The 26,270-nt window shown below is 42.5% G+C and overlaps 1 protein-coding gene across 1 annotated transcript in view; it reads left to right on the forward strand.

The window, feature by feature from the left end:
- The first annotated feature begins 2,238 nt into the window (after positions 1-2,238).
- The window catches only part of LOC132768778 (rho GTPase-activating protein 7-like), a 111,400-nt gene continuing 87,368 nt past the window's right edge, over positions 2,239-26,270 (forward strand). The window contains exon 1 of the mRNA XM_060765009.2: positions 2,239-2,574. Within this exon, the coding sequence (XP_060620992.2) occupies positions 2,460-2,574 (115 nt within the window). The 5' untranslated portion in view covers positions 2,239-2,459. The remainder of the gene's footprint in view (positions 2,575-26,270) is intronic.

Below are 26,270 nucleotides of genomic sequence, written 5' to 3' on the forward strand. Positions count from 1 at the left end.
ACCTACTGTGAATCAATTAATGTAATTTTGTTGGTATCTATTTTTATTTTTGAAATTTACCAGTAGCTCCTGCATTTCCCATTCTCAGTTTATCCTCAAGTCAATACATTTTCCCAGTTTTTAATGGTAAAATTATGTGCCTCAGCTTATATTCAGGTGGGATTATGCTTGAATATGTATGGTAATTAATCACAGTCATATTTCAAGGCAAAAAATAGGAAGTTACCATTTTCAGAAACCTTTCCTATTTCACAAAAAAAATATTTCTTTCTCCACTTAGTAAACTTCATGGAAATTTTAATTCACAATATGTATAAGCAATGGTATCACACTATGAGGTTTAAATTGCAATATCTCTGAGATCTAAAATTATCAGATAATCTGTGTCTCTACTGGATATCATGCTGTATAGAGTTTGTGTTTGGGATACTAGGCATTTTCCTCTAAAGAAAGGAGAAAACATTAGCTGACTAAAAAAATAAGGAATGTATCATTTCTTTCTCAGTGGTCAGCTGTGGAAACTGGATTAAGTGACTGAGTATTAAGTGGTGATTAAAGACATAATCTAAAAATGAAATATATTGTTGTACATTGATATCATGCATGACATGTCCTAGCACTGTGCAGGAGGAGATGATCATTCTGCCGTCTTTGCAAAACCAAGGAAAGAGCTCATTATAATCCAGTAAAGAGGAAATAAGAATATTTAAAAACCTATCACTGTAGGCAATATCACTGAAGAGAATATAAAGCAGGTTTTCCACAAACCATCTATTTTGCTACATGGGAATGGTTGTGCCTGAAATCCAACTGCCATTGTGTACATATGATTGCCAAAGTTCCACAACCTATTTTTGAATTATTTGTCAGAATAAAATAACAGATATGATTTATATGAACTTGGAAAAAGTATGGGCAGGATACAGCCTTTCCTGCGCATGCAATCTGAAGTTAGTATAAACTGGAAAATCATGCTCAGAAGAGGATGTTTTGATATGTTTTGCATCACCCAGTTATGTAGGATGAAAGAAAGACTGGCTTTTGTCTGATGAGTCCTCTGTATGTGCTGAGCTGCAGGAACACATGAATATGTGACTTGACATGACATAGAACCAGGCATGTAGCCGGGGGGGGGGGGGGCTTGAGGGGCTTGAGCCCCCCCCCCCCTGAAATTCTCATGGTGGTTCACGAAAAGGCCTTACTGGTGCATTATTTAAACTGTTGTTTATTCATATTATGATCTGATCACCATACTCACTATATCCCATATGCATGGGGGTATTGGGGTAATGATACAAAAGGTTTGCTAGGGTAGACCCTCTTTCACTCAGACTCAGCCCCCCCCCCCAAAAAAAACCCTCAGCCCCCCCTGAACCCCCCCCCCCTGAAAAAAACTCAGCCCCCCTCGAATCGAAATCCTGACTACAGGCCTGCATAGAACAAAAGGTCGAAATGTGCTGCCACAAGAAATGATCATCACCTTGGAAAGTTATTATTTTGGAGTACAACTCCCAGCATCCCTCTGCTAGCATGGCCAAAGGTCTTGCTGGCTGTGGTAGTCTTGGAGCAGTAATTAAAATACATTTTCAAAAGGACTAGAGGCTAGGATGGTTTTAAAGAGGAATTTGTCAAATTAATGAATAGCTCCATCAGTGGGTACTAGGTGTCACAAGCCAGGTGAAGTGTCCATATCTAAAGGCAATATGATTTTGTCAACTTCTGGTTAGGGAATTCTAGGAGCCATTGTCCCCAAAATAACATTTCCTAGGTCTGGCTCTGTATAAATTCTTTGGGAACTGTGAATGAGATAGCAGAAAAGTTCTCCTCTACTTCTGCCGTGCTGTGAGCTGCCCAGCATATCTGATATATCTGGTGAGAAACAGATATGGCTGTGTTGGACCTTTAGTTTGTTTGATCCAGCAGGACTCATATTCTCACCCATAATAGAGAAGGGTAGAGCAGTAAAAGGAACGGGGAAAGGAGGGTGCTTGCTTTGCATGCTGTTAAACTGGAGATGCTTGGAAGTGGTACAGAAAACTGCCTGACCTGTTATTCTGTGGTTGCCTGACTCTTTTATTTGCACTGCACAGCAATGAGCATGTTTATAAAATGTGGCAGCTGAGATGCCGAACTGTGCTCTGAGTTGGGGGCAGTGGCAGGCAGAGTGGGTGGCTGGTTGGGAGAAATCTTCTGGGCTGCTATTTCCTTTCTAGCCAAGCCCCAGATTGCTTGGAAGGAGTTTCTTCCTCCTCCCAAGTCTTCCCTCCTCTTCCCTCCATCCCGGCCTCTGAGGGGTGTTAACAAATTAAATGCAGACTTTCTTACAAAACAACTCTTTCCCATCCATCTGAGCTAAAAGCAGAAAGCTGGCAGGGCTGAATTGTCAACGATGGAAAACATTTGCTCTGGCTGTTGGCTCATAGTGGGCTAGTGGTGTCTCTGTGGATTGCACAGTGAGGATGGCGTATCCGGGGAAATCGCCCCTGAGGAGATCTTTCAGTGAGCATATCAAGGTTTCTACCAACAAAGCTTGGGATGTCTTTTGGAAGAGTGCACGAGAAAAGCGTCTATCAGGTTAGCTGCCCGTGTTATTTTGCTTTTTACCAATACAAAATGAGCATTGCCTCATGGTTTACTTGCATTTTTCAGCTGACTGCATATTAAAATTCTGTAAACAGACTAATTCTCTTTTTGTTGTATTCACATATGCTTTTTAACATGAGATGGTGTTTGCTGGCTACTACTTGGTAGTATAGTACTCAACAGGAAATGCAGGATATTGGTTCCCAAACCTTTTGCCAAATAGCAAACGCTGCTTCATGTGGCCATTTCTTTCATAATCACTGACGCAAACTATTACCCACACGTGATGACAGGCAGATTTTAATGCTTAATATGTCAAGTAGAAAGGAAATAAAGTTGGTGCTGGAATTTGAAATCCCATGTGAGACACTACATTGTGGAATATCATATTACCCCTGTCCTTTTTCATGCAACTTTCAAATCTGGTGACCACAAACAGCTGTTTTCTAAAATCCAGGACAAATTTGAAACATGTGGAATGAAATTGTTTACAGATATGTAAAGTTTGTGGCTGTATGTAATGCTTTGGAGTTCTAATTCTGAGTGTGTGCACAGGTCCAGTAAATCTTACATTGTTGTGTGATAGCATTCAGAGACACATGTTGATACCCTGACACTCAGTGGGGAAATCTGGTAATGCTAGGCAAATCTTGGAAAAATGTATTCTAAACACAACCCTTTACAACCAATAGAACTGTATGTCTTCTGCAAAGACATTTTCACTTTTTATCACATGAGGCTGGTAAGTCATAACTACAGTGAGATAATAGCATGTTTGGTTAGTACTTATCAGAGAATGACAGATTGTTGTCCTCCAGATGTTGTTAACCTCAATTCTCACTAGTCTTAGCCAAGCACAGTCAATGGCGGGTCTTGTGGGAATTGTAATTTGTGGTGGAACATTGTTGTTGCTCTCCCGCTGTGTTGCAGATATGCCAGCTGTTGTCACAACAATATTAATTAATCCCACTTGGTGCTACATGTACATGGCTTGTCCTTCACCTCTGCTGATCCCCATGTATGAGGAGTTCCTCTGATTCATGGCCCACCCCTAACACCAAGTAATGTCACCACAACTTGAATTTAAGTGGATAATTACTTCCAATCTATACCTCTGACATCCCATATTTGTACTCTTTCTGGCAACTGACATGAGCAAAGGTATTAGAAGTCCATATGAGATTAAATGTAATATGTGCATACACACAATTAAGATAATTCTTTTAAAGTTATTCTTGTTTCATAGCACCAATACTATTATAACCGCTTTCAGTAATAGGTGAAAGGCTTGAGTTCATCTTTGCTCTTAAACCAGTTCATCTTGTCCGGCTCCACATTCATTCAAAACTTAGGCAGTGCTCTAAAGTTGGATAGATGGTTTTACCCTGGTTGGGATTACAATAAACAGGGGAAGGATATTTAAAGACTTTTAGGTCCTTTAATCCAAAGACTACATGGGGAGTCTCAACTGGTAGGTAACTCCAAGAAGGAAATTTCTCCCAAAGCTCCTTTTCTTGTCTCCTACCCATTCCTTGAGTAAACTTGAGGGGTACACTTGAGCCTAACCTAGGCTCAGCTTTCTCTTGTCTCATGTGACTTCCTCAACCCTCAGCAGTCACTATATACGAGCTGTAGCTCTGGCTTAGACACCATGTTAACAGCAGTCTCTGGGGATGTAACACAAGCACCTGCTTGTCCAGTTTTGATGGATTTGTTTCAATTGGTAGAGCTCAAGGATGTGGACAAGATCCTTGGAGAAGTGAGAGCAACCACATGCATCCTAGGCCCCTGCCCACCCTGGCTGGTAAAGGAGGCCGGGGGGGGGGGGGGGGGTTGGCTGAGTGGGTGAAGCTTAAAAGAATCTGTAATAAAACTGCTGTTGAAAAAACATCACTGGATCCCACCCAACTGAACAACTTTCGGCCAGTTTCCAATCTCCCTTTTTTGGGCAAAGTCATGGAATGTGTGGTGGCCTCACAACTCCAGGGATTCTTGGAAGACACTGATTATCTAGGTCTGACACAGTCTGTCTTTAGGCCAGAACATGGAACTGAAACAGCCTTCGTTGCCTTAGTGGATGATCTGCATAGGGGAGTGTGTCCCTGTTGGTTCTCCTGGACCTCTCAGCGGCCTTTGATATCATAGACCACAGTATCCTTCTGGGACACCTCATGGGAATGGGGTTTGGGGGTACTGTTTTACAGTGGCTCTGGTCCTTCCTGGAGGGTCATTACCAGGAGGTGTTGTTCGGGGATACCTGCTCGGCCCAACAACCATTTACTTGTGGGGTCCCGCAAGGATCAGTACTGTCCCCCATGTTCAACATTTACATGAAGCCGCTGGGAAAGATCATTCAGAGTTTTGAGGTTGAATGTCATTTGTATGCAGATTATGTTCAGCTCTATCACTCCTTTCCACCTGCTACTAAAGTAGCTGTTCAGGTCCTGAACTGGTGCTTGGCAGCTGTGATGGTCTGGATGAGGGCTAACAAATTGAAACTGAATCCAGACAAGACAGAGGTACTCCTACTTATTTGTAAGGCCGAACAGGGCATAGGGGTACAGCCTAGTGCTAGATGGGGTTACACTCCCCATGAAGACACAGGTTGCAGTTTATAAATGATCCTAGATTCATCGTTGAGTCTGGAACCTCAGGTCTCGGTTGTGGCTAGGAGAGCTTTTGCACAATTAAAACTTGTGTGCCAACTGCACTTGTACCTTGAAAAGTCTGACTTTGCCATGGCAGTCCATGCTCTTCTTACATCCCGAATATATTACTGCAACACACTCTACATGGGGTTGCCTCTGAAAACTGCTCGGAAGCTTCAATTAGTCCAACGGGTGGCAGCCAGATTACTCACCATAGCGGGCTACAGGGAGCACACAACCACCCTTATGCCAACACTACTGGCTGCCAGTCTGCTACCAAGCCCAGTTTACCTGTCCAAACTTTTCTCCCTCTATGAACCATCAAGGAGGCTAAAATCGCCCAAGAAGGCCCTGCTCTGATTCCCACCATATTACTTGTTTATTTGTCTTCTAACAAGACCAGTAAATAAACTTTGGATGAATACGACACTATTGGGAGTAGTCATCAAGAGAATAGAACAAAGTGAAGTCTTTTGCCTGGTGACACCCAACTGTATTTTTCCTGTATATATGAGTCAGGCACAGGTTTTGAATCGGAATGCTTTGAGGGATAATAGACCTTTTGAAATTCTGTTGTTATCCACTCCACCAAAATTAAATTTTTATTGTATTTTGCATTCTTATTAGATTTTTTTTTAAAAAAAAGTTTAATTCCTTTCCATAGAATAGTCTGAAATGGGGGGGGGGGGGGGACTACAATGAATGCTAGGAAAGACTAAATCTTTATATTGAAATTCACAATAGGAAAAATTAAAAATAATAACAAGAATACATCATTTTCTCACCTATTCCCTGGATTCTGTAGGGTCCATTTTTCACTGCTGCCACACCCTCATACACCCCCAGTTAAGTGGTTGAAAAGCCATCCAGCAATTTTGGAGCTTGACAACATAGGAAGTGGGGAGAGTCCACTTTAGAGATAGTAGATGGGTTTTCATTTATGGGGTTACGAAACATGTTTGCCATAGCAAAGCAAGCATACAGGTGGATGAATATGATTGTAAAACATAGAATGAGCATGCTGGGCTCTTTCCTTGAATCTCCCTTTCTATTTGCTGTATGGATCAGGAACAAAATAGATGTGATGCTGAACTCTTAAACAGTAGCTTTGTTCCCATCCATTACAGAACTGCTTTAGAAATGTAACTTTGCACAATAAGTATCACTATTTATGCGGTAGAGTCCCCCAGTATAGAATCCCTTAATTCTATATCCATTTTTGTCTGTCTATCATTATTTATGGAACTTTTTACCATTGACAATCTCTTTCCTCACACTTGGAAGTATGCATTGTTTTTGCATGTTCTCGTATATGCACAGCCTTATGAGGGATGGGAGTAATGTATTTCACCATGAATCATCTTTAGATAAAATTGTATGGGTTTTTTTCTCTGTCTTTCCTAAATAAAAATTATACATAACAAAAAGTGAGGGAGAGCTGTATATGGAAGAGATGGATGTGTGTCTAGTCTAGAGGCATATAGTAACAATCTGTAGTCTGTCTCTGGTGACTTTGCATGGTGATGGAGCCCCCCCCCCCCCTTTTTTTTTGGCTTCCTCCCACACATGTCCTGATTGTCCTCTAAATTTTCTATCTTATTGTGTTTCCACCTGTATAATGGGTAGATGGTCCTAATTGGATCAATTACTTAGTTGCAAGTGATCTCGCACCATACAGAATTGTGTAGTTCACAATCAACCTGAGATATTTTTTTAATGAGGTTGTTCTCTATGGGTGGTCAAAGTACAGCCTTCTCAATGTCTTTAGGACTGCATAGTATTCAGGGCCAGTTTCCATAATTATTTGGAAAGTGCTACATTGCCATTAACTTCTGACACATGGATTTGTCAAAGCCTGGTCATTTACAATATTCAGTGTTCCTTCATAGAAACAATAAGTGAACTGAAAGCAAAGAATGTATCAGTATGCATATTCCTTTTGTTTAGTGTCCCACCTAGTAGTCATTGACCTCAAAGAGCCATATTGGGCAAAGATTTTTGTGTTTTTTTTTTTTTGCCTAGTTTCATGATTTCGGAAATTAAAGTAATTTCATAATTTAAAGTAATTTGAAAAATGACTTCCCAAGCTCTGCTCAGTCCTAAAGAAAATTTGGGTTTGCTTTTCTCCCCCACCAGTTCATTCTTCTTAACAAAAATAGAGTAAACTTACAGAAAAGCCATTTCCCAGAATCCTATAACATTCTGCTTTAACCAGAAACAGTAGTCCTTTCACACTGCACCATTATAGTGTTATGGTTCCACTTTAACTTGTAGAATCATGGAGATTGTAGTTGGGTGGGAGGCACAAGCGAAGCTCCTAGGCTATGTAGTCTTAATGCCACTCCCTAAATTGCCAATCTTATGATTCTCTAGAATGGAGTCACAACAGTTAAACTGGAATCATATTGCTATATTTGTGTAGTGTGAAATGACCTCAGGGCCAGGCAAATAGGAACAGCCACAACACTTCCAGTAAAGAGAGAAACACAGGGAATTGATTGTTTTCCTCATCGTGGATGACTAAATTGAGATAGCCAAATACTAGAAATCAGGAAAAATTATGCTGATCAACTGGAGGAAAAGAATCTGGAACACCTGGTTAATGGAAAAACTTTCCTATACAACTAAATGACATAACGGACAAATGAGAAACAATATGTTTCATAGGGATTCATTTATCTTTATTGAATATGTAAATTAACATTTGCAACATCATCAACCTCCACTTGGAACAACACTCTACACCAGGGTTCCTCAAAGTACGGCCCGGGGGCCAGATGCGGCCCGCCAAGGGCATTTATCCAGCCCGCCGAGGAGGAGGCCTCCGTCTTAATGGAATCAGTCTTGGCTCTGCTAACGCGGAGCTCCTTTCGTTCTTTCTGTCTTCCCCTCAAGCTCTCTCTCTTTCTCCCCGTTTCAGTCTCTCCCCCTTTCCCCTCTCTTTTTCTTTCTCTTTCTCCCTCCTCCTTTCTCTCTTTCTCCCTCTCTCTTTCTCCTCTTCTTCCCTTTCTTCTTCTTCCTCGGAGGAGGTGAAGGCGGCGGTGGGTGTGGAGCACTGCGGCTGCTGCCTGGAAGAGCGGAGGCAAGAGAATTCCTTTCCTCCACTCTTCCAGAAAAGACACAGAGCTGCCAATAGGCAGCCCCGAAGCCTCCCCTCACCATCCAACCCTCCCTCCTTCCTTCCACCTGTACCTGAACGCTGGGCTCAAGGAGCGCTTGCAAAGCCCCCCCCCCCGAGTTAAACAGGAAGGGGGGAGACTGGGGGCGGCAGAAACGCCAGCCTCCTGGAGGAAAGACGTCTCCTCAAAACCTGGGGTAACTTTTCTTCCCTTCTTTGTCCTCTGCTTCTCTTTGGCAAATCCAAGCTCCTGCTGTGAAAACAGCCGGTAGGTAGGCTGTTAGGAATTGTGGGAATTGAATTCCAAAACACAAAGAGGGCCCAAGTTGACCCATGCCTGTTTTAAAAAATACCAATGATATTTAATTCTGTTGTAATGTTTCATATATTTGTAGATTTGAAATAGTATTGAAATTTAAACTGCTTTGGCCCCTGCCACACAGCTGTATAAAATCCACACTGAACTGGTTTATATGGCAGTGTGGACTCTGATAATGCAGTTCAAAGCAGATACTGTGGATTATCTGCCTTGATATTCTGGGTTATATGGCTGTTTGGAAGAGCCCTTTGAGGGCCCTTCAAGACAGGTCCTATTTCCCAAGATCTGATCCTAGGTTTTCTCTTTATCCCAGGTTATCTGGCAGTGCAGACTTATATAATCCCGTTTAAAGAAGAAAACCTGGGATCAGTTCCTGGGATATAGGGCCTGTCTAGAAAGGCCCACAGTCTCCTTGTGGAGACAAAAAGTGGTGTGTAAATAAACATAATAATAAACATAATAATAAACATAATAATAAACATAATAATAAACATAATAATAAACATAATAATAAACATAATAATAAACATTATAATAAACATTATAATAAACATTATAATAAACATTATAATAAACATTATAATAAACATAATAATAAACATAATAATAATAAACATAATAATAAACATAATAATAAACATAATAATAATAAAGCCCTTCTCTTCTGATCTCCTGCTTTGGTCAGAGCTTCCCACTCTGAAACCAAATTGGAGAACAAAAATCTGTTCCTGGCTTGAAAGTGTTATTTCCTGTTTAATTGTGTGGCCCTAAGAGCCGTCGCAAACTAGGTTCCTGCGGGGGAAAACCTTGCTAGCAAGTCCCTGACGTCATGAGCCTGCGCCTCTCTCCCCGCCCCTTTCTCCGCCCCTTTCTCTTTGCCAGCGTGGTTTTTCCTTTGCTAGGGCAGCATTGCCCGCATTTTCTCTCAGTTGGCTGAATTCAACTGAGAGAAAATGCGGGCAATGCTGCCCTAGCAAAGGAAAAACCACGCTGGCAAAGAGAAAGGGGCGGAGAAAGGGGCGGGGTGAGAGGCGGAGTCTCGTGACGTCAGGGACATGCTAGCAAGGTTTTCTCCCGCAGGAACAGAGTTTGCGACGGGCCTTACTTTGAAAGTAGCTGTTCTCCAGAAACTTTGTTTGTGTGGCTGCCACAAACTATGATGAATCTACTGATCATGGGTGTTCTGTATGCCAAGTTTGGTTGAATTTTCATTGCTGGGGATTTCAGAATGCTCTTTGATTGTAGGATTTACTGCAACTTCCATATGTTTGAGTATATTTTAACCAAACCTCTCCAGTATTTTCTGTTGGTCATGAGAGTTCGGCTGATAGGCTGATCAGTAAACATATTAATGGGTTCCCTGCTGTTATATTAAGACTATTACTCTTGCTACGACAATCTTGAAGCCAAAACTTCATTTATTTTTAATTAGAAATAAATATTTCACAATATATAATTACATATTGTTTTTTGTGATTAATCACTATAATTTATGTTCAGTTTGTAACAATGAAAATACATCCTGCATATCAGATACTTACATTATGATTCATAACAGTAGCAAAATAAGGTATGTGCAGTGTGCATAGGAATTTGATCATAATTTTTAAAAAAACAACTATAGTCCGGCTTTCCAAAGGTCTGAGGGACAGTGAACTGGTCCCCTGTTTAAAAGGTTTGAGGACCCCTGCTCTACACTATGGCTCTTCATCTTCAACCAACCACAAAAATCTCCTATATGATAACACAGACTTTGATTGAAATAAGAGTTCTTTGACCATGCAACATTCCAGTCTCCTACCTACAACTGAGCAGAGTGAAACAATGACATCAGGCAATAGATGGCAACATATTGGATTCACTGGTACCTTTCCTCTACTAGATGACAGTGTAGTGTACATGCAACGCAGCCAGGCATGTAGCCGGGGGGGGGGGCTTGGGGGGCTTCAGCCCCCCCCCCCCCCCCAAATTCTGATGGTGGTCTTACTGGTACATTATTTAAACTGTTATGTTTATTCATATCATGATCTGATCACCATGCTCAATATATCCCATATGCATGGGGGTATTGGGGTAACGATACAAAAGGTTTGCTAAGGTAGACCCTCTTTCACTCAGACTTAGCCCCCCCCCCCAAAAAAAAAAACAAAATCCTGGCTACGGGCCTGCACGCAGCTGTCCTCATTTTCCTCTCCTTCTGCTGGTACTTGGGGATTATTATACCATTAACACAAGATTCAGGTGCCAGTCCACATGACTTCTATATATGGACTGGAAGTGAAGAATTGTCTTCTCTCCAAGTAACCTTCATGAACAGAAATATCTAGGTTACTGAATATTTTTTACTATGTGGTAAATTTGTAACTTATTACTTCATCTGCTATGTTGTTCATTCATTCAGTCGTCTCCGACTCTTCGTGACCTCATGGACCAGCCCACGCCAGAGCTCCCTGTCGGCCGTCACCACCCCCAGCTCCTTCAAGGTCAGTCCAGTCGCTTCAAGGATGCCATCCATCCATCTTGCCCTTGGTCGGCCCCTCTTCCTTTTGCCTTCCACTTTCCCCAGCATAATTGTCTTCTCTAGGCTTTGCTGTCTCCTCATGATGTGGCCAAAGTACTTCAACTTTGTCTCTAGTATCCTTCCCTCCAGTGAGCAGCCGGGCTTTATTTCCTGGAGGATGGACTGGTTGGATCTTCTCGCAGTCCAAGGCACTCTCAGAACTTTCCTCCAACACCACAGCTCAAAAGCATCGATCTTCCTTCGCTCAGCCTTCCCTAAGGTCCAGCTCTCACATCCGTAGGTTACTACAAGGAATACCATGGCTTTGACTAGGCGGATCTTTGTTGCCAGTCTGATGTCTCTACTCTCTACTATTTTATCGAGACTGGACATTGCTCTCCTCCCAAGAAGTAAGTGTCTTCTGATTTCCTGGCCAAAGTCTGCATCTGCAGTAATCTTTGCACCTAGAAATACAAAGTCTGTCACGGCCTCCACAATTTCTCCCTCTATTTTCCAGTTGTCAATCATTCTTGTTGCCATAATCTTGGTTTTTTTGATGTTTAGCTGCAACCCAGCTTTTGCGCTTTCTTCTTTCACCTTGATTAGAAGGGTCCTCAGCTCCTCCTCACTTTCGGCCATCAGAGTGGTGTCATCTGCATATCTGAGGTTGTTAATGTTTCTTCCAGCAATTTTCACTCCAGCTTTGCATTCATCAAGCCCCGCACATCGCATGATGTGTTCTGCATACAAGTTAAAAAGGTTGGGTGAGAGTATGCAGCCTTGCCGTACGCCTTTCCCAATCTTGAACCAGTCTGTTGTTCCGTGGTCAGTTCTGACTGTTGCTACTTGGTCCTTGTACAGATTCCTCAGGAGAGAGACAAGGTGGCTTGGTACGCCCATCCCACCAAGAACTTGCCACAATTTATTATGATCCACACAATCAAAGGCTTTAGAATAGTCAATGAAGCAGAAATAGATGTGTTTCTGAAACTCCCTGCCTTTCTCCATTATCCAGCGGATATTGGCAATTTGGTCTCTCGTTCCTCTGCCTTTTCTAAACGCAGCTTGAACATCTGGCAACTCTCTCGCCATGTATTGCTGGAGTCTTCCTTGCAGGATCTTGAGCATTACCTTACTGGCATGAGAAATAAGGGCCACTGTATGGAAGTTTGAGCAGTCTTTCGCATTTCCTCATCTGCTATAGTAAACAAATAATAGAACATGTACCCCTCTTCCACAGCTGAATCGGTTTGTGGTCAAATAACACAATGAATAAATATGATAGAAACATGGAATGTGGACAAAAGCAAGTCATAGAAGGTTTCTGTTCACTGGAAATAAATGTGGAATGTAAAGTACTCCAATGCTGACAACTTGATTTACATTAGAGACAGCAATATTTTCTTCTGCGAGGGAAAGAGAGAAATACCTGAAAGATCTGCAAGAGTGGGATCTATAGATATAGCTATCCTTATAGCTATACAGTATATCCCTTTCCAACAGCTGCAATTAATCTTAGATGAAATAACCATTTTTCTTCAGCTGGTGGGAGAACTTTGAGTGTTTTTGAAGTTAAACTAAAGCATTCCATGCATAAGATAAATAAAAGCTTTAATGGCATTGGCAATAACAAATAGCCAAGTTACTTGGACTGGCTTTATAAATATTTTTCTTTTAAAGGAGCTTTATGGTTTGTTCATTGAAATGATCTAGTCATCTAGTACAATCATCTTGTGTTAATCTCAGCTGGGAAGAGAAAAGGGATTCATACAGCTGTCTTCCAGCTGGTAGTTATTCTACTTTGAACATGGAAGTAGTCCTCTCAAGGCCTAAGTATACATTATGTTAAACAAAGATTTGAATTAATAGGCTTAATGCCATCACTTCCCTTTTGAAGGAGAAGTGATCTCACGGTGAGGCAAAGTGATCAAACAATTGAATGGGAAATGACTGCCCACCCCCCACCCACCCCCCACCTTGATCTGCTCCTTCAAAAGTGCCTGGGGGGAAATGAGGTGATCTCATGGTGAGGCAAAGTGATCAACACATAATCCTTAAGTCAGAAGCCCCCTCTGAAACAATCTCTTAAGTCCTGTCCCTTTTAGGGAGTGGGGGGAGCAAGAACATCTGTAAACAATACCTGTACCAGCTTCCTTGGTCTCCTTTTCACCCTTTCTAGTTTGTTTATTGAAATAATCTAGTCATTTCGCCCTTTCTGGGTGGTAAAGAACATGAGGTAGCAGAACTGTCTAGAGCAAGAATTGGCAATTTTGGCATCCCTCATTTTTTGGGTTCAGAAGTCCCTTCAACCTTGGCCTGCATGAGCAATGGTGAGGGAAGGAGAAGTTATGGTTCAAAAACATCAGGAGGGATCTAGTTCCTTACCCACGGTATAAGTCAGAATGGATGTCCAAAGAACTTCTAACTGTGCTAAGACACAAAAGAGACATGCACAAGAAGTGGAAAAAGGGAGAAATCACCAAAGAAGAATTCAAACAAATAGCCAACACCTGTAGGGAAAAGGTCCGCAAGGCTAAAGCAAAAAACGAGCTCAGACTTGCCAGGGACATTAAAAACAATAAAAAGGGCTTCTATTCTTATGTCAGTAGAAAAAGGAAAAACAAGGAGGCGATAGGACCTCTTCGAGGAGAAGATGGGGCAATGCTGACAGGGGATAGGGAAAAGGCAGAACTACTTAATGCCTTCTTTGCCTCGGTCTTCTCACAAAAAGAGAGTCTTCAACCTCAGCAAGATGGAGTGGATGAGGGATTGGAGGACATCCAACCCCAAATTGGGAAAGAAGTCGTCCAGGAATACCTGGCCGCTCTTAATGAGTTCAAGTCCCCAGGGCCAGATCAACTACACCCCAGAGTATTGAAGGAACTAGCGGAAGTCATTTCGGAACCATTGGCAACCATCTTTGAGAGTTCTTGGAGAACGGGAGAAGTTCCAGCAGATTGGAGGAGGGCCAATGTGGTCCCAATCTTCAAGAAGGGAAAAAAGGACGACCCAAACAACTACCGTCCGGTCAGCCTCACGTCGATACCGGGCAAGATTCTGGAAAAGATTGTTAAGGAAGTGGTCTGCAAACACTTAGAAACAAATGCAGTCATCGCTAATAGTCAACATGGATTTATCAAAAACAAGTCATGCCAGACTAATGTGATCTCTTTCTTCGATAGAGCTACAAGCTGGGTAGATGCGGGGAATGCCGTGGATGTAGCGTACCTGGATTTCACTAAGGCCTTCGACAAGGTCCCCCATGACCTTCTGGCAAGGAAACTAGTCCAATGTGGTCTAGGCAAAACTACGGTGAGGTGGATCTGTAATTGGTTAAGTGGACGAACACAGAGAGTGCTCACTAATGCTTCCTCTTCATCTTGGAAAGAAGTGACGAGCGGAGTGCCGCAGGGCTCCGTCCTGGGCCCGGTCCTGTTCAACATCTTTATTAATGACTTAGATGAAGGGCTAGAAGGCATGATCATCAAGTTTGCAGACGACACCAAATTGGGAGGGATAGCCAATAGTCCAGAGGACAGGAGCAGAATTCAAAACGATCTTGACAGATTAGAGAGATGGGCCAAAACTAACAAAATGAAGTTCAACAGTGACAAATGCAAGATACTCCACTTTGGCAGAAAAAATGAAATGCAAAGATACAGAATGGGGGACGCCTGGCTCGAGAGCAGTACGTGTGAAAAAGATCTTGGAGTCCTCGTGGACAACAAGTTAAACATGAGCCAACAATGTGATGTGGCGGCAAAAAAAGCCAATGGGATTTTGGCCTGCATCAATAGAAGCATAGTGTCTAGATCTAAGGAAGTAATGCTACCCCTCTATTCTGCTTTGGTTAGACCACATCTGGAATATTGTGTCCAATTCTGGGCACCACAATTCAAGAGAGATGTTGACAAGCTGGAAAGTGTCCAGAGGAGGGCGACTAAAATGATCAAGGGTCTGGAGAACAAGCCCTATGAGGAGCGGCTTAGGGAACTGGGCATGTTTAGCCTGAAGAAGAGAAGGCTGAGAGGAGATATGATAGCCATGTATAAATATGTGAGAGGAAGCCACAGGGAGGAGGGAGCAAGCTTGTTTTCTGCTTCCTTGGAGACTAGGACGCGGAACAATGGCTTCAAGCTACAAGAGAGGAGATTCCATCTGAACATTAGGAAGAACTTCCTGACTGTGAGAGCCGTTCAGCAGTGGAACTCTCTGCCCCGGAGTGTGGTGGAGGCTCCTTCTTTGGAAGCTTTTAAGCAGAGGCTGGATGGCCATTTGTCAGGGGTGATTTGAATGCAATATTCCTGCTTCTTGGCAGGGGGTTGGACTGGATGGCCCATGAGGTCTCTTCCAACTCTATGATTCTATGATTCTATGATTCTATGATTCTAAGTCAGTAAGCTTTAAATCTCCTGCACAGAGTCAACAGTGTGAGGCAGCTGCATCAGCCAGCAGGTATTGTGCATATGCTGTGTTGGCAGCAAGTGTTGGAAAACAATGGGGAGTTTTCTGGTTTCTCCTAAACTAGCTGATTGCCCTCAAACTCAGCTGCCAATGTGGCTACCAACTGAACATGGACTATAACATGGAAAAGAACAGGTTAGTTTAGATGCTATTTGTTAGGTCCAGAAAAAAATAAATGAGAAATCTGGAGAATGGTGGAATTCACGCATAATGATAATCCCAGATAAATATTATATGTGTTTCTGAAATCTCTTAGGGTCTCTTTAAAAGTCAGGGAATGTCTAATGCCACAGACCTATTCAGAAAATATGATGCAGATTGTATAAGTACATTGAATAGTAATTACAGGAACCAACGTAAGAGCAGGAAATCTTGCCCAGACCAATTTCAATTGTGTTTCCATTCCATTTATGGTCACCATGATTTGTGACCTTTATCATGAGACAGTCAGAAAAGCCCTGTTAATTCTATGTAGTCTGTCATTGGCTTCTGATACTATTAAATGTGGAATCTTTCTGGATCCACTCACAAGCTGGGTGTTGGGCATATGGTCCCACTCCTACTTACAGGGTCAGTTTCAGAAAATAACAGTAGGCTCACCTAATGTTCTCCTTTTAAAGCTAAATTACCGCACCAAAATTAAATTTGCGTAATATGGTAATCTTAGGGCTGAGCCAAAGCAATAGGGGAAGCTGCTTCAGGAACACTTGGATCCCCTACTTGAGGGACAGTAATCTCTAATTTAAAAACCAGGGTTCAATGCTTTGCCATTCTGGAATTTGTAATTTGGTAAGGCATCAGCCTTCTTTGGCAGAGAAGGCTGAAGACCTTGTCAAAATACAGCCCCCAGGATTCCATAGCATTGAACCAAAACCATTAAAGTGGATTCATTCCACAGCATAGATGCATCCCAAGCTTTTATTTTCCATTGATGGAAGCCTTGGTTTTCTCAAGTACAAAGAGTGCACTTTTTGCCACTGTGTATGACATTTGGCAGCATTTTTTTTTTGTTTCAAGGTTTTGAAAACTGAGGTGTGTGTTAGATTCGATGGCACATTAGACAAGACTAAAGTAAATACAGTATTTTGATGGAGGAATTATTAGGGATAAAATTAGAGATAAATAAAAATAGATGGAAGAGGTGGGGATAAAAAAATAGGCCAAAATTACAAAATATGATACAAGCAGCATGGGCAACTGTTGCCCGGGAGTGGAAAGGCCACAGAAAATTAGAAATACAGAAGTGATACGATTATTTAGCAGACTATATGCTACAGGATTATATTATGGAAAGAAGAATTAAATATACTTTATCTGGAAAGAGCTGATAGCCAGAGTAAAAAGAAAAGCAAAATTTAAGGAACCAAATCAGACCATCTTCATGATTGAACAAATCAAATAATATTTTTAAAAGGAAAGGTACAACTATTCTCAGAGAGATGGGGTGAGAGGGAGAGAGAAGGGGAGGGGAAAAACAGAGAGATACAAATAGTAGGCAATTATAGTAATGTAAAAGCTATACAGGACAGACTAGAATGGTATGACTAAATATGTGAAATAATATTGTCATTTCCTTATTTTTCCAGTAATACAAATACATAATGTTATGCTCTACATAGTTTATACACACACACACACACACACACATATACAGGTTGTACATTTTTACTCTTTCAGTTTTGAAAATTGGATAGCTTTCTTTCTCCAAGGACATGTTCACCAAATTAGTCTCTTGATTTTTCAAAGATAAAACACAGTGTTTCTGATAGTATACCAGCAAGTTCTTTTAATGCCTTAGGATGCAATTCATCTGGCCTTAAATGCCTGCACTTGTTTAAGGTACCTAAATATTACTCACTCTCTCCTGCTAATCTTGAGCTCTAACCCTGACCCCCTCATTATTATTATTGAGTGTCAGTGAAGACTATTATTTATTAGTTTTGCCCTTCAAGAACAAGCGAAGGTGCCTTATAGCTTGTTGGCTTTTATAAATCCATCTGGGATGAAATGCTTTCTTAGACATGATATTTATTGGTTGATCTTGTGGGAAACCACACTTTCCCACTCTAAACTACTTCACAGAGTTATTGTGATGACAAAAACAAATGAAGAGAGGAAAAAAGCAATGTATTCATCACAGATTTAAGAAAGTGGAAACTATTGGCTCTTCATAGTTTTCTTGTAAATTCCTCTCATTTGTCAATATCAGCAGCTGCATGGCATGGTCAGGTAGCCATTGCCCAGTTTCTAACAGAAGGTTAGAACTGGCTGGCCTATGTCACTGAGGAAGATAATTTATAACTGCCACTCAAATAGATAGTTTGTGGACTAGTGCCAAGACCTGGCACATCAGGGGAAGAAATTGCTGGTGCATCACATCAGGTAGCTTGACATGAATGAAGGTCAATACTTGAATCTCCAAACAATAACTTCATTTCTTGGAAATGGCTCTAGTAAAAATCAAAAGTGTATTTCAACTTTTTTGTAAACATTAAACATGCTTGGGATGGGCTGCTTTTTACTCCAGCTATTTGTAATAAACACAGCATTAAGAATGGCAGCAACTGCTGCCATATGTTATGCCTTCTGACTGCTGGGGTGGGGACAAGGGAGGCATTGTTTTGGAAAAGAAGTGAGTAATGGTACACGCAAGGGCCTTGGGCTAAAAGCCTATGATTAAATTAACAAGATGATGAGTAATGATTCTACAACCCAATGAAAGCATAGCGGCATGATTTTTTTTCACTGAAAACATAAAGAAATGAGCAAGCTTTTAAAAAAATATCTCACATGTACAAAGTTGCTAAAATGTCCTTGCTATTCTAGTTCATGATGCAAAATATATTGGCAAGTGCTGGAGGCTGTATTTCAAAAGAAAGGACTGGCAAAACCACCTTTGAGAATTCCTTGTCAAGGAAAACCCTATGCAATTCCTAAGATTGTCATGTGTCAAAAGGTGACTTGAAGGCACATGAATACACACACTTCCTTGGCATCCTACAAATGCCTGCAGAGATAGTTGGAATGTGCCAAATGATAGACAAAGGTAGATGTTTAACAGTGATAAGCTCAAGGATCTTACTGTGGACTTCACCACATCAAGCTGGGAAGCATTTGAAAGAGGGGAGGAAAATTGTGTCTGACTCCAATTAGTAAAAAAAAAAAAGGGGGGGGGTGTGTTTTCCCTACCTGTTGTCACATTGATTTACTTTTCCAGTGCACTCAGCTTTTTTGGAGATATTAGGCCCCTCCCACTATCCCTCAGTGTTTTCTTTTTTCTTAAAGAAACCTCAGTGCCCCCTTGCATCATTGCATAATGGCAGTCAGACTTTGAAGCTGCAAGGCTATTCAATGCTAATCAAGTTCACCAATGGCATTATTCCCACTTGGCTCTGATAAGTGGGGTGGGGGCATCTACAGTGTAGGACCCCAATCTACACTGCCATATACTCCAGCTTCTCAATCCCAAAGTTTCTAATGGTGTAGGGGCTGTATTTCACACTCTCCTAAATTCATGCTCATTGTGCCATGTCTAAAATCAAGCATTGCTTCCTAAAGGTAGTCTTCCTCAAGCATGTCATGCAGTCTAATCAGCCCTAGGCCATTGAAGGACTCTCCTGTCACAGAGCAGATAGGTATGTTCTACTTGGAGCCCCCGATCGCGCAGTGGGTTAAAGCGCTGAGCTGCTGAACTTGTTGTATAACAGAGACCTGGTTGGACGAGGGGGGAGGGGTCAATCTCTCCCAACTCTGTCCACCAGGTTATTCTGTTCAGCACCAACCAAGGCTTGGAGGGCGGGGAGGCGGAGTCGCAGTGGTCTACAAGGAGTTTATTCCCCTGATCAGGTGTCCCATCCCACAATCATCTTCCTTTGAATGTGCCGGCTTTAGGATAGGTGACCGGGACAGGATAGGGATTCTGTTAGTGTACCGACCACCCCGCTGCACTACAGTCTCCCTACCTGAGCTAGCAGGAGTGATCTCAGACATGGCGTTGAGCTTCCAACGGCTTTTGGTCTTGGGTGATTTCAACGTCCATGCTGAGGCCTCTCTTTCTGGCGTGGCTCAGGACTTCATGGCCGCCATGGCAACCATGGGCCTGTCCCAGCTAATATCTGGTCCCACCCATAGCGCCGGGCACACCTTGGATTTGGTCTTCTCCCAGGGATGGGATGAAGGTGACGGGATGGAGGAGCTGACCATCGCTCCATTGCCATGGACCGATCACCATCTGATCAGTTTTAGATTAACTGTGCCTTCTAACCTCCGCAGGGGTGGTGGACCCATTAGAATGGTCCGCCCCAGGAGATTGATGGATCCAAATGGTTTTCTGACGGCTCTTGGGGATTTTTCCACCTCCTTGGCTGGCAACTCTGTCGATGCTCTGGTCCTTCACTGGAATAGTGAGTTGACCAGGGCAATTGACACAATCGCTCCGGAACGCCCCCTCTCGAGTAACCGAGCTAAACCAGCTTCTTGGTTTACCGAGGAACTGGCAGCGATGAAGCGAAAGAAGAGGAGGCTAGAGTGCGTGTGGCACCAGAAGCCCACCAATCCGGCTCAAACACACCTGAATGCCTTTTTAAGGTCCTACGGTGTGGCAATTGCGGCGGCTCAGAAAACATTCATCACAGCCAATATTGCATCCGCGAAGAATCGTCCAGCTGAGCTTTTCCGAGTTGTCAGGGGCCTGTTAAATCCGCCAAAAAGCGAGGCTTCGGATAACTCGGTGGCTCGCTGTGAAGCATTTGCTCGATCTTTCGCGGATAAAATTGAGCGGATCCGGTCAGGCTTTGACGTCATGTTAACGGCAGTCTCTGGGGATGTAACGAGAGCATCTGCTTGTCCAGTTTTATTGGATTCTTTTCAATTGGTTCAGCTTGAGGATGTGGACAGGATCCTTGGAGAGGTGCGACCCACCACATGCATCCTAGACCCCTGCCCTTCCTGGCTGATCAAGGAAGCCAGAGGGGGTTTGGCGGAGTGAGTGAAGGTGATGGTTAATGCCTCCTTACAGGAAGGAAAAATTCCAGCGAGCTTAAAACAAGCTATTATAAAACCGCTGTTGAAGAAACCATCACTGGATCCCACTCAATTCGACAACTATCGGCCAGTCTCCAATCTCCCCTACTTGGGCAAAGTCATGGAACGTGTGGTGGCAACACAACTCCAGGGGTTTCTGATAGACACTGATTATCTGGATCCGGCACAGTCTGGCTTTAGGCCGGGACATGGAACTGAGACAGCCTTGGTCGCCTTGGTAGATGATCTTCGCAGGGAACTGGACAGGGGGAGTGTGTCCCTGTTAGTTCTGCTGGACCTCTCAGCGGCTTTCGATACCGTCGATCACGGTATCCTTCTGGGTTGCCTCATGGACATGGGGCTCGGGGGCACTGCTTTGCAGTGGCTCCGATCCTTCCTTGAGGGACGGACCCAGAAGGTGTTACTGGGTGACACCTGTTCGACCCCACAACCGTTGTTGTGTGGAGTCCCACAGGGTTCAATTCTGTCCCCGATGTTATTTAACATCTACATGAAGCCGTTGGGAGAGATCATTCGGAGTTTCGGAATGAGATGTTATCTCTACGCAGATGATGTCCAAATCTGTCACTCCTTTCCACCTGTCACCAAGGAGGCTGTCCAGACCTTGAACCGGTGTTTAGCTGCTGTATCGGACTGGATGAGAGCTAACAAATTGAAATTGAATCCAGACAAGACAGAGGTCCTACTGGTCAGTCGTAAGGCCGAACAGGGTATAGGGTTACAGCCTGTGTTAGACGGGGTTACACTCCCCCTGAAGACGCAGGTTCGCAGCTTGGGAGTGATCCTGGACTCATCGCTGAGCCTGGAACCCCAGGTCTCAGCGGTGGCCGGGAGAGCTTTCGCACAATTAAAACTTGTGCGCCAGCTGCGCCCGTACCTTGGGAAGTCAGATCTGGCCACGGTGGTCCACGCTCTTGTCACATCCCGGTTGGATTACTGCAACGCACTCTACGTGGGGTTGCCTTTGAAGACTGCTCGGAAACTACAATTAGTCCAGCGAGAAGCAGCCAGATTGCTCACTGGAGCGATGTACAGGGAGCACACCACCCCCCTGCTACATCAGCTCCACTGGCTGCCGATCCAATTCCGAGCACAATTCAAAGTGCTGGTTTTAACCTACAAAACCCTATACGGTTCCGGCCCAGTGTATTTGTCCGAACGGATCTCCCTCTACGTCCCACCTCGGAGTTTAAGATCATCTGGGGAGGCCCTGCTCTCGACCCCGCCTCTATCTCAAGCGAGGCTGGCGGGGACGAGGAGCAGGGCCTTCTCGGTGGTGGCCCCTCACCTATGGAACTCACTCCCCGGGGAGATCAGATCAGCGACCTCCCTTCTGTCGTTCAGAAAAAAACTGAAGACCTGGATCTCGGACCAAACTTTTGGACATTCTGGCAGCTAAAATAAGGACCCATTGATGAGCAGGAATTGTTGGAATGAATGGACATTTCGGAACTCTGAATTTCACTGTGCATGAAATTGTTTTTATTATATTATGTAGTGATGTGTTTTAATGCTGCTAAATGTTTATACTGTTTTATATATGCTGTATATTTTGACAGGCATCGAATTTGTGCCTTTGTTTGTAAGCCGCCCTGAGTCCCCCCTCGGGGGTGAGAAGGGCGGGGTATAAGTAACTGCAATAAATAAATAAATAAATTGTTGCTTAAAAGGTTGCAGGTTTGAATCCAGGGAGTGACATGAGCTCCTGCTGTTAGTCCCAGCTTCTTCCAACCAAGCAGTTTGAAAACATGCAAATGTGGGTAGATCAATAGGTACTGCTCTGACGGGAAACTATTTATTTATTTATTTCAGACATTTATATCCGGTCCTATCTTGACGTCCACAGAGGGACTCAGGGCAGCTAACAACCGGCACACCGTGGTGCCCACAACCAAGAGCATAAATATACAATTTAAATAAAAACAATATAGAAACAGTATAAAAACATTTACATCATCCTAAAAGCAGTCTGTCAAGTCCATTAAAGCCGTCACTTTGCCAGCAGGTCAGACTAGCCTGCAAAGGCCTGATCCAATAGCCAGGATTTCACTTGTTTCTGAAAGGTCAAGAGAGATGGAGCAGCTCTAATTTCGCTTGGGAGGGAGTTCCACAGCTGAGGGATCACCACAGAAAAGGCCCTGTCTCTTGTCCTGACCAGCTGGGATTGCGATGATGGGGGAACAACAATCTTAGGATCCTAGGTGGATCATAGCGGGAGATATGTTCGGACAAGTAAACTGGGCCAGAACCTTTCAGGGATTTATAGGCCAAATGTTGCATTATATAAGTTGGATATATGTGTAATATTGTATTATATAAGCTGCAAAAAAAAATCAACAACAACAATTTACCTCTGTGATTTATGTACTATGGCTTGTAGTGGATTTGTGTTATTTGCTTTATAGGCCAAAGCCAGCACTTTGAATTGTTCTCGGCAGCCCTATGTAGAGTGCGTTGCAGTAATCTATTTGGGATATAACTAGAGCATGGACTACTGTGGCCAAGTCTGACCTCCCAAGATACGGGCACAGTTATGGTGGCCACATGACTTTGGAGGTGTCTATGGACAACTCTGGATCTTTGGCTTAGAAATGGAGATGGCACCAACCCCCAGAGTTGGACATGACTGGACTTAATGTCAAGGGAAAACTTTTACCTTTACCTTACTTGCATATCTCAAAATTTCATGTCATTGGTGCTAATGGGAACATCTGTTTAAGTACACTTCCTAACTAAGTTAAATCTCTTACATACATTTCATTTGTGAACTCTGCATGCCATGATATCTCCGTATTCAATTGCCATTCTCCATGGGACCCACAGGGCCAAGACTCTGCACTTTCTGCAATATTCACCTGATTAGCCTACTTTATCCCTTGAAACAGAAAAGAGAAAATTGTATGCATGCTTTCCTGTTTGACACTACATAATTTAAAAGGTGTACTTTACGCTTCATTAATACTCATAAATGTAATGTATGCCAGCTTGCCAAAGGAACTCTGGCATTTTAGAAAATGACTCCCTCCCTCCAAGCCGCTTTGAAAGTAATGAGGAAATCTCCAAAATATCAAGTGCCCTCTGGGGTCTTCTAAATGCCTTCCAGGTGAATTAATGTTACACCCTATTGCATCTTGAGTGCCATCTTGGGGAAAGGTGGGACATAAATTCATTCAATCCATCCATCCATGTAATTTAAAAGATACGTATGTGTGCTATGCTTTTTGGTTTTTAAAAATATTTTCTTGGTCAACTGGAAAAAATATGGAATTTAGATGTTGTTTCTATTCATAAACTAAAGTATCTCAAATGTGAGTGCCTTGAAAAAGGCACATTTCTCACACCAAATATAATGAAGGCTTTGTGCTCTCTATTTTAAGTAGAATATCAAGTATAATTTACAATGTCTCTCAGTGCATCTCTACTCAGGAGTTTGTTCATCTACCTCGATGAGGCTTACTCATATTAAGGCTGCAACGAGAGCTTTAAAGTAAGTGTGCGTCGCAACAAGCTAATATATTAATAAAATCAGTGGGAGGTTTATAGCTAATACAAAGTTTGAGAATGTTGGTCAGGTGTGGTTCTTTGTTTTTTAATCTTTGCAACTGAAAGAAAAATAAATGATATTTTAAAAAATTCACTCACATTATGATTGTTCTTACCCGTCTGGTGGTGCAGCCGGTTAAACAGCTGAGCTGCTAAAATAGCTGACGGAAAGGTTGGTGGTTTGAATCCAGGGAGCGGGGTGAGCTTCTACTGTTGGGCCCAGCTTCTGCCAACCTAGCAGTTTAAAAACATTCAAATGTGAGTAGATCAATAAGTACCACGTCTGCAGGAAGGTAGCAGCATTCCATGCAGTCATGCTAGTGACATGACCTTGAAAATGAAAGCCAATTCATTTTCAGACTTTCTGTTAGCCTCCTAATAGATCCTCTGTTAACAATCATGATTTGAAGTATATTTTTGTCTTTTGACTAGCTTTGTGGTGAGACAAGAATTTTTCAGTTTCTGGGTGCTGACAAGAAAAATCTTTGAAGGGGATTATAGATATGGTTCTGGTGAAAATGGGGATGTTCCTAATTCTTTGCTTTAAAACAGTGCATGTGGCAAAGAAGTTCTACTACTTCACATCTTTTGCAAAATGGATCACATGTTTTGGAAAATCCCAAACGCTTATTTTCCCCCTGTTTGGTGTCTATATGACAATTTACAGGTGAGAATTTAAAACCTGTTTTCATACCCAGAAGGGGGCAGCAACGCATCAGCTCCTATTGCTGAAAGAAGCGCTCCGCTTCCTTGATGGAGGAAAGATGGCTAAATTTAATGGTCTTTTCACTTTAGAAATGAAATCTTCATATTATTATTATTATTATTATTATTATTATTATTAATAATAATAATAATAATATTCCTTCCCCATCTCCCAATACAGGACTCAGAGCAACTAACAACATAAAAGGCAAATATTCAATGCCAACAAGTACATACATAGTCCAAGATCTTGTATAATGAAACCATATCTGAATTTTAAAAGCTCTCTCTTAAGAACAGTGGTTCTCAACCTTCCTAATGCCACGACCCCTTAATATAGTTCCTCATGTTGTGGTGACCCCCAAACATAAAATTATTTTTGTTGCTACTTTACAACTGTAATTTTGCTACTGTTATGAATCGGAATGTAAATATCTGATATGCAAATATCAGATATTTTCATTCACTGGACCAAATTTGGCACAAATACCCGATACGCCCAAATTTGAATACTGGTGGTGTGGGGGGTTTGATAGTCATTTGGAAGTTGTAGTTGCTGGGATTTATAGTTAACCTACAATCAAAGAGCATTCTGAACTCCACCATTGATGGAATTGAACCAAACTTGGTGGGCTTGGTGGACACTGAGTTTCGGAGTTGTAGTTCACCTACACCCAGAGAGAACTGTGGACTCAAACAATGATGGATCTGGACCAAACTTGACACAAATACTCAATATGCCCAAATGTGAACACTGGTGGAGTTTGAGGAAAATAGACCTTGACATGTGGGAGTTGTCGTTGCTGGGATTTATAGTTTGCCTACAATCAAAGAGTATTCTGAACCCCATAAATGATAGAATTGGGCCAAACTTTCCACACAGAACCCCTGTGACCAACAGAAAATACAGTGCTTTCTGATGGTCTTTGACAACCCCTTTGACACTCTCCTCACAACCTCCCCCCCCCCCCCAAGGGTCCCGACCTCAAGGTTGGGAAACGCTGCTTAAGAGTTATCACTTTCTCTTCCACCATCTGCAGATCATTGGGTCATACTCAAACTACCCTGATTTAGCAAACAATACTGATTAATCCTCCATGGTTCCACTTTTTCCACTGCTTTTCAAACGTACCAGTTTCTTTCTCTTCCCCTCCCTTCCCATTGATCCGCAACTTACTTCAACTATTGTAAACTGAGTTCAAAAGGTAAATCAATTTGTTCTTCCTCATCAATAATTTTGACCACTATCTGTGAAATGTTAGAGGGTACATTAGGAAGAAAAAAAACAGCGAGGGAGAGAGCAGAAAATGTGGCAAGAGAACAGAGAAAAGAGGGAAGTGTTTTCCA

Source organism: Anolis sagrei, chromosome 2, assembly GCF_037176765.1.
Source record: "Anolis sagrei isolate rAnoSag1 chromosome 2, rAnoSag1.mat, whole genome shotgun sequence".
Classification (NCBI taxonomy): Eukaryota; Metazoa; Chordata; class Lepidosauria; order Squamata; family Dactyloidae; genus Anolis; species Anolis sagrei.